The following is a 9330-nucleotide window of genomic DNA, read 5'->3' on the forward strand; positions in this document are numbered from 1 at the left end:
GAAACAGAAGAGAATTAATTTTCGAAGTATCATCAGTTATCCATAATCATGTATCCAAAGCCAGAATAAACTATTGGATTTCAAATAAACGGGGGGTAAAACTCATCAACATGGAGAATTCAGCTGCATAGGAAGCCACATATCACTAATTGGATAGTTCTCTGATGCTTAAAGCAAGACATGGGGGTCAAGGCCTTTAAAAAATTGACGTCAGCAGGAACCTTGTCACAGTCACTTCTTTCTGTGAAGAAGTTACAATGGGCAACAATTCAAGTGAAATATGAGTCACCTCCACATAGACTGACAAACTGACGAAGAAAGGGGTAGAGACAGGGGTTGCTGGAAGCAATGGAGCAAAGCAGGGCATTTTCATGGAGCAGCCGGGGCCTCTGGCAATGGGTAGTTTGGGAGATGGAATAATGAGGAACACAGGAGCTGAGAGGAAGCAAGTCTAAGACTCTTTGCTTGCAGGTGGTGGAAGATAATGCACAGGAAAGGGGCGTTAGTAGCACTGGGACTAAATCCTAGACATTCTGACTTTTCATCTAATGCTCCTTCCGTTACATATCCCCCTCCTCTCAGTTGTAACAACCAAAAATGTCTTCAAACATTGCCAACTGTCCCACGGGGGGAGGGTGGCAAAATCACCCCCTCTCTTGAGAACCAATTCCCTAGAGAGATATAAGAAAAGTTTTAAGAACTTAATGTCTAACCTCTTCAAGACTTTTATATTTCAAAAGAAGAAGCCTACAAAGGCCTACAAGAACCATATTGCACATCCAAAATCTGAATTCCTACCATATGTTTGTATAATGCAGAGACTGCCAATTGAAGGACTATAGGCTGAATCTGGCCCTCAGATTTAAAAAAAAAATTAGTTATCAACATTTTAAAATCAGATTTCACATTTAAAATATCCCCCCTGCCCAACAGCCTGCCTTCCTCAGCACCCAGGCTTCAGGGGAGGGGGAAAAGAACACCCTGTGGTTCTGACTTATCAGAATTTTTTTCTATAGAAAATCTAAAGCTATGGCAAGATCAGGCCCACATGGCAATAACTGGGTGGAGTTAAGTGGAAGCTATAGCCTTCTAATAGAATATGTGCTCTTTAGTTCACCACAGTCCCTACCACTCCTTATTCCGTCATACCCAATTGGCTTCACTCATTTATACCATTCCTTGCTAGGTGATGCAAATGGCTAACATGCTCAGCTGCTAACCAAAAGCTTGGAGATAAAAGTCCACCCAGAGGTGCCTCAGAAGAAAGGCCTGTTGATCTATTTACAAAATATCAGTCATTGCAAATCCTATGGAGCACAGTTCTACTCGACACACATAGGGTTGCCATGAGTCAGAATTGACTCCACAGCAATTTGGTTTTTTGGTTGTTTTTTGCCCCATAGGCAATTCATTTTCAACCCCTGAAGTGCTTTATAGTTTGAATGCTTTTCCATGTGTGATTTTGTTTTAGCTTTGATATTCCAGTAAGGTAGGCAGGATAAATATCTTCATACGAGCAAAATGTACTTCGAGAGATTTTGCCCAAATTTACACAACAGAACCAGCATCTAGACTTTCTGACTCCTAGTCCTATTATTTTTTGGGGAAAAGTTTCTATTAAAAATTTCATTTAGGGAGGGAGGGGACAAGGGCGAGTCATTGTCTAGGAAGGATTGAGTTTCTCTTTATGGTGATAGAAAATTTGGCAACAGATATTGGTGATGATTGCACATGATTGATGTAACTGGTGTCAATGAACTGTACATGTGAACAATGTTGAATTGGCAAATGTTATGTTATTGTAAAAATGGCTCAGTGGCATCAGAGGTCCTCTAACTTCAGGAGGGAGGAGAATCAAGATTATCAGCCCAACACTGATTCCTATAAGATGGAGATCAAAATACCTCTATCCTCCAAATTTTTTACCAATTCTGACACCAGCCACCCCTCCATCGACGCTCTCTACTTCTCCGCTAGGTTCGATAATTGGTTGCAATGGCAGCACAGAACTCACAGACAATATGAGTATAGGGTTTATTAGGGAAGTAACAGGTCACAATTCAGGATCAGGAACGATTCGGTATATTTCTTCAATCAGGACAGCTTCTTCTCAGCCATGCCCACAAGCAGGCCTCTCTCTGGCCCTTGGCCTCTAGGCCTCACCTCTGCCCTGCTCGGGCAAGTGTTATGAAGCTATTTAGCTTGGCCAATAAATGCCCAGAGGCACCCTACTCCACCAGTAAGCCTTGGCCTGAAGGCACTCAGCTCTCTTGCTCTGTGGGTTGGCACACCCATTTAGCCATCTCGTTCTGTAGGCGGGGAAGCCCACTGCACCATCTGCTGTCATTTCTCTGCTGCTGCTTTTTGCTGTCTCAGATGTTATAGCTATCTTCTGGGTCTAGGAGGTTCTCAGCGCACAGACACTGGGTCCAAAGGACGTGCTCCACTCCTGACTCTTCTTTCTTGGTGTTAGCAAGTTCCCTTCTCTGCTCTGGGATTCTTCTAAGCCTAGCGGGATGGCAAAACTGACCAGTCCCCTCGTTAGGGTTCCATATACCTTATTTACATGGTCCCACCCCCACAGGGGTTCCATGCACCTTATTTGCATTATTAGCAAGCTGTCCAATCCCCTTGGTGGGCCACAAACACCTCATTTGCATAGCCCCACTCAATCATTTTGTAGGAGTCACAAGACCATGGTGAGAAAGGCCACAGAAAAGTGATTCATCACACCACAGTTACATAGGTTTTTACAATTTAAAAAATGGTGTGAAAAAAAAAAGAACTTCATTTAGTGGTTCATGGAACCAAACCAAAGAAGTGGATAACTGCTGGAATGGATGAGTTCCAACTGCTGAACTGTTCAAGAATCACTGCAAATGATTAACTTTTTCTTTTAATGAAGTATTTCTGCTTCCCTTCTCCCTCCAGGGACATGGAAAGATTACCTTTTCACTTCTCTGAAGTTGGATGTGTCTATGTGACTTGATCTGGCCAACGAACTGTGAGTGGAAGTGACATGTGTCCCTTCTGGGCAGAAGCACTTAAGAGCCCATGAACAATTTCTCACCCTTCACATTCTGAGGGGGGAACCCTAAACCTCACGGTGACATGGTGGAATCTCAAGATACCCAATACCCTTTGGCTTGAGTATCTGAATATATTGACCAGAGCCCCCTGCCAGCCTACCTTGGGCATGTAGTGTGAGAAATCAACCTTCTTGGTTTTAAGTCACTGAGGTCTGGCATTGTTAACGCAGCATAACCTAGCCTAATCTGACGGATATAAGGTTCGTTTTCATGGTCATTATGCTTCCCCAAGAACTGGAATGCAATTTTTACAGACTTCTGATCACACCATTAAAAGTTGTTGCTCTCCTCTGGAAGGCAGTGAAAGTAAATTGTTGCTTTTTTCCCCAGCTTCCTCATCTACCACCACCTTCTGACTTTTTAGAAAATTATTTTCTTGGAGCCCTCACACATGAACTCTCCACTTTTCTGGCAATTAGAATGCAGAGGAGGGCAGATCTTTTCTACATTCCAGAGCCTCATCCCAGAACCACCCCCACCCACGAGTAGTCACACATAACCTTGCCATAAGGTAACTATTAGAGCTCCCAAGGTGTCACAAACATAAAGGAACTGCATCTGGTGCCACTGCAGTGTCAGAGCAAGTGAGCCAGTCTGCGCTCTCTCCTCACCCATGCCTGGGGCTGGCAAACCCCAAGAAGCAGCATTTTCTAGGAGGAAGAAGCCTTACGTGGGAACAAAAATAAGTGTGAGGAGTGCTCCCATACTGGGCACTATGTGAATTTGGGGCGAGTTCTTAGTACTCTAGCTCTGATCAACTTCCGATTTCTCTAGCGGCTAATAAACCGCCTGCTAGTACACTGGGCCTTCCATTTTCCTGGGGTCTTCACTAGCCCACCAGAGCCTGTCATCTTTGCACACTTGAGGAAGTCACAAATGGCGGGAATTCAGCTACCAGAGCTTCAGCAACATGACTACTGCCGGGATCAAAGGTCGGCGGGTCTGCCAAGAAACCGAGTCTGCGCAGTGCCCCCTCCCGCCTTGGAGAGAAAGGGCGGCGGTGACGCAAGCTCCGCACTCCAGCGTGCACGCAGAGGCGGCAAAGTCGGCCCGCCCCGTCTGCCTCCCGGCCCTGCGAGCCTGGCCTTCTTCGGCGCCCGGCTCCTGGGGAGCTGGTCGAGAAGCGCCCAGCACTTCTGATTGATCATCTCCAGCCCCTTTTCTCGCTCGCGCTCCAAGTCTCAGGACTTTGGACCTGGCCATTTGTGCGAGGGAGCACAGCGACAGCACCTAGGAAACCCCAACTCCGCCGAGGACCGGCACCCAGCCCCCGCCTGTCTCCGAAGCTGCCAGAGGGAGAGGTGTCGACCCATAGTCAGCTCTCGGTTGCTGTGGTTGGGATAGCGGCCCCCCGCGCTAGGTGACCCGCCCGGTTCCTCCCCGCACGCGGGGTCAGTGGTCGCGTCCGGAGAAATTCTCGGCTAGGCCCTGACTTTCAGTGCCTCGCGTCAATCAGCAGATACACAGCGCCCCTACCGCGAAGGGAAGGCTCTTTATTTCCCAGCAGGCCACGGGGTAGCTGAGCATCCTGGGACCTGTAGTCTCCGCTAGAGTAAAAAGGAACACATGGAAGGGACAACTGAAGCCCCCAGGAGTTGAATTCGGAGAGTTGGCCTGTGCAGAAATCGGGGCTTGGAGTGAATGGGATTGTGAGAGGTGGACGAAAGAGAATAGTGAGATAGGGCAGATGTAAAGCCGTAATGGGGAGGCGATGGGGAAGAAAAACGAGGATGGAAGCAAGGAAGTGGCTATAGCTGAAGGTTGGCTTAAGGGATGCCCTGCAGGAGGGCAGGTCTTCAGGGCGGTGAGGTGGGGGAGGACTCTGGACAAGGTATAACTTCTAGCGAGGAAGGGAAGAGAAAGGGGCCTGCTCTGAGTGGAAATTGAAGGTACTCCATCGGGCTTCACGTAGGTCTCGCGGGAGTCTGTCTAGCTTCTGAGCTCTGCGGGATAGGGTGCAGAAGGGTCTGGAGAGCGCTCCTGCAGGGTAAAAGGGGAGCAACATCCCTTGCCAGCTCACTTATTTGTTCCGTTTGCTGTACTAGCCACCGTGGGACCATTCTCCAAAACTGGAACCTCCTCCAACTCAGAGAGACCCTGAAAACCAGACAGAGGCGAGAGGGGAGCAAACTGTAGGTGTGACAAGACAAACCCCAGACAGAAGCAAATTCCTCTCCCTCCCCAATTTTTTCTTGTGTTCCCATTGCTCTTCCAGTATTTATGCAGCTGCCTAATGTTCCTCCACCGTTCTAGTCCCAACTCAATTCTCTCTTAGCAACCATTAGGGGAGAAATGTCCAGAGCCGGAAAGCCAGTCAGTTTCAGTCTAGCACCCCGTGATGTCCCTCCTGCCTTATTGTTTTCCCTTGAGTACCAGTGATCAGGATAGCTAGTGAGAAAATGAGCTGGCAGCCACTCCTGTGCTTGAACTTCCTTCCTGCTCCCCATACCTCCTGCAGCTTTTCATAGTGCAGACTCTGGCTCCTGCAGCATCCTGGCTTCCTCTGGCTCAACAGGAGTAGGGCATATGCTGAGAGCAAGACTCCTCCTAGGGTGAAGGCCTCAGCGCTGAGCTCCAGCACCAGCAAGCCAGCCAGCTGCAGATAGATAGGGCTGAGGATACTGCAGGGGACCCAGCATATGGTTACCCCTACCCTCTTCCCTGTCCATCTCCTCTTGCCTCTTCATCCTCCCACCTCCTTCATTCACCCATACCTGGGAGGGGGCAGCTGGGGCAGTTGCCAAGGCTGTCTTCATCACTTCGACCACCACCACGATGAAGCCCAAGATCAGGTTGAAGGTATTCAATGTCATCATGGCCCACACCTGCCAGTGAGCCAGCTCAGCCCTGTGCAGCCTAGGGGATTCACTCCAACCCCAAGTCCCACCTGCAGCCAGCTGAAATCAAAACTCAGTTCCTGCATCTCCACCTCCAAATAGAGCCATCAGCCCCCTAACTTTCTTGCTCTCCCTCTCAGTCCTTTAGGTCAGTCAGGGACAGCACAGCTGACAGGATTAGTCAACACTCAGAGAGCTACTTACTTCCTGGGTTCAGGGGTGTATGTGTGTGTTTGTGTGGGGAGAAGCAGACAGTACTGCATTCTCTTCCCCTCTCACCTTCCAGAGGCGGGGTGCTCTGCGCAGCTCAAGGGTGACAGTCCCAGAGAGGAGACCCTGAATGGTGAGAAGGGCAAGGGTTGAGCTCTGGCCCCATTAGGGAGCCCCCGTTCCTTCCATGCTCCCTTGAGGTGGGTCTCACCGAGGCTGCAGGCCCAAGGGGCAGCGCTGTGGCCATGTGACAAGCAGAGTTCAGGCAGGCGACAGAGGCAGCAAAGGGCACCACAGCCATTGCCAGCCATAGCTGGCTCACCTAGGGGCCAGGGGCAGGGCAGTTGAGGGGGAACTGTCAGGGATTCCCTTCCTTCCTTACAACCCCTGCCTCTTCCAGAGATCAGGAATTGGGATGAATGCATGGTGGGGGAGGGTATTCAACCAAGGGAGTGAAGGAAGGGGGTATCACTTAATTTTTCTGCCTCACGTCAGAGTTATTTACCTATATAAAGAAGCCGTTTGGAGATTAAGGGTCTTGCCTATTTTATCTCTGTTTCCTCCTCCCTCCTTCTACTCAGAGCCTAGCAAAGTTTCTGGCACATGGTAGGGTTTTACTAAACATGAGTGCAATTGAACTGGGATACAGGTGGGCATATAGGAGCCTGGGGTGGGGCAGCCTGGCCTCACCGCCAGCACCAAGAGGTGCCCATTCTGCCTGTGCCTCGCCCAGTGCTGTAGCTTTTCCAGATGAATGCTGGATCTCTCCTGCTTTTGCTGATGAGCTCTCTCTTCCATGGTCCCTTTGACTACAGGAACTGGGTGCTTCCTAGGCTGGGAAAAATGCATTATGGGGCCTGTCTATCAGGAGACAGGACACTCAGTAACATCTCCTTCAGCTGCCCCCCTACCTGCTTTCAGTATCGAGAGAGTTGAGGCCCAGGGCCTCATACCTACCTAGTAGGAAGTAGCTTCTCTAAAGGGATGGGACCCAGCAGAGCCCTGGGGCTCCCAGGGTGGCCTGGTAGCTCACAGCATATGACACACTTGCTCTGGCAGAGACAGGTTGTCAGGGCTGGGGTGTGGTGGGACAAAGGTCCCTATGAGGGCCGAAGGATCCAGGGAGTGGCCCTGGGTAGATGTCAGCCTCAGTTCACTCCACAAGATACCCAGCCCTGCCTTCTCTTCCCATTTTCCATTTTCTGTTGCCCCCACTTCCCCCTACCCTGGGTTCCTCTTCTGATCACTAGCCTCATCCCCATGGACGCCATCACCCTGGGCCCCAATTCTCCCTCCATTTCTATCCTTATCTTTCTCCTTTCTTTGGCTTCCTCCTCAGATTACTTGCTCTTCCCTAGGGAGAGTCCACATTACTATCCGGATTAGTCCCTGTCATTACCACTTGCAGCTTTGTCCCCAGACCAGGTAAGATTTAAATCCCTGGCCTCCTGTCTGTCACTTTCTGGACAACTTCTCCTCCTTCCCGTTTCGAAAGATTTGCTCTGTGTCAGACACCAACTAAGTGGATGGGGAAACCTGTTTATGGTTGTGATTGTTTTTGACTCAGTGATAACCTACAACTAGAGATATATAGAGGATGGACCCAAAATGATTAGTCTTGGGAAGGACATTATTGCAATAATTAATATTTTTGAGAGATAGAAGGTGCCTTGCAGAAAGACAGATCTGAACTAGAATCTCAGCTCTGCTACTTTGCACGCCGTCTGACCTTGGATAAATTATTATCCAAGAATTATTATTCTATTTAAACCTTTCACCGATAAAAGGGTACTAACAACATGCCTAAAGAGTTGTTGACTCAGGGCTGGTGCTTAATAACTGTTGGTGATGCTGATGAGGTCATACTGATGAGCCTGATGCCCATATACTAAAGGGCTTATTCAGAAGCTGAGATGGAGCCATTTATTTCTACAGTAAGGAACAGAGCCAAAAAAAGAATAAAAAACCAAACCCGTTGCCATCGAGTCGATTCTGACTCATAGTGACCCTGTAGCTGGGCCCAGATATACACTCTATAGATCAAAGATAGGAAAGGCCATCTTGGTCTGCAGGCAACCAGACCTATGTTCCTATCCCAAATCTACATGGGTGACCCGGGGCAAGTTACTTCATCTCTCTGTATCCTTGTCTATAAAGGGCAGTTAATACCAATCGCAAGGGGTTGGGTTGTCTTGAGTATTAAAAGAGAAAATTCATATGAACCAACTCAGCCCAGTGCCTGGCATGTAAGTGCTTAATAATGTTAGTAGCTATTATCATCATCATTATTTATTATTATTGATTGTAGAATAAAACTGAGCCAGAAGACCCCTGGGAGTTACTACTGGGAAGGAGTGGCCTTCTTTGTAAGCCATTCTGCCCTGCTCAGTGCTGGGCCAACCCTCATTGGAGCATTGTATCCACTCTTTCCTTTTCTTTTCCGGGGAGTGGGAATCACATTTTAAAAGGATCCAGAGAACTGCTGTGTATCTACGTCTCCCTCGTCGATCCGCATGTGCATTAATTTTATTTAGTGGCAATGGCCTGACAGAATCTTAGACATTGGCCTTGCGCTGAGGATTCCTGGGCTTGCAGACCAGTGACTCGCTGGGAGAAGAGACTCCTTGAGCCTCATTTTCCTTACATTTAAATGGGGACTAGTTATATTTCAGAGGGTTATTGTAAGGGTTATAGGCTATTAACTATGTGAATAGGCACTCAATAAATATTGATTAAATCTGAGTATGCTATTTATAAGTTCGTAGCCCCTGTCTGGACTATAATCTCCTGGAGGAAGGATACGACATCCCCCTCATCTGTGCATCCCCCACAGCGCTGAGCATAGTGCCTGGTACTTCGTAAGAACTCAGTAAATATTTGTTGTATTGAAGAGCCATTAAAGTGACTTAAGGAATGGAAAATAGAACTCAAGAGGAAGGAGCTGGAATTGTTTATCAAGAACAGAAAGGACCGAAGAGTAACTTTAATATGTTTCTTATACGGCAGACATTAACTATCTCTCTAATTGCCCCTCCTCCTCCCCCAAAAGAGAAAATGTAAGGGAGAGGCTTTGAGATAAAACCCCAGGAAGAACTTCCCGAGTCTGTGCATGTTGGGGCAGAAAGAGCGGCAGAGCCAACTCCTTGCCTGGTATGTCCGGGTTTAGGGTGGGAGGGGCAGTCCAGCTTGGAGGC

The 9330-nt window shown here is 48.4% G+C and overlaps 2 protein-coding genes across 3 annotated transcripts in view; one reads left to right on the top strand and one right to left on the bottom strand.

Annotated features, from left to right (window-relative positions):
• Window positions 1-3622: 3622 nt before the first annotated feature.
• The window catches only part of ZNF219 (zinc finger protein 219), a 14466-nt gene continuing 8758 nt past the window's right edge, over window positions 3623-9330 (top strand). Inside the window, exon 1 of one of the 2 annotated variants that reach the window (XM_004389987.2) lies at window positions 3623-3817. The gene's annotated coding sequence lies outside the window, so the exon portion shown is untranslated. Of the gene's footprint in view, window positions 3818-9089; window positions 9287-9330 lie in introns of those variants that run through there. The other variant, XM_004389986.1, reaches the window with a different exon arrangement.
• On the bottom strand, window positions 5106-6934 carry TMEM253 (transmembrane protein 253). The gene is made up of 5 exons (XM_004389988.1): window positions 6827-6934; window positions 6348-6458; window positions 6206-6262; window positions 5539-5685; window positions 5106-5186 (listed from the first exon to the last, which is right to left on the bottom strand). The coding sequence occupies exons 1-5, from the start codon at window positions 6932-6934 to the stop codon at window positions 5106-5108; spliced, it is 504 nt and encodes a 167-aa protein (XP_004390045.1).

This window comes from Trichechus manatus, unplaced genomic scaffold, assembly GCF_000243295.1.
Source record: "Trichechus manatus latirostris isolate Lorelei unplaced genomic scaffold, TriManLat1.0 scaffold00273, whole genome shotgun sequence".
Lineage (NCBI taxonomy): Eukaryota > Metazoa > Chordata > Mammalia > Sirenia > Trichechidae > Trichechus > Trichechus manatus.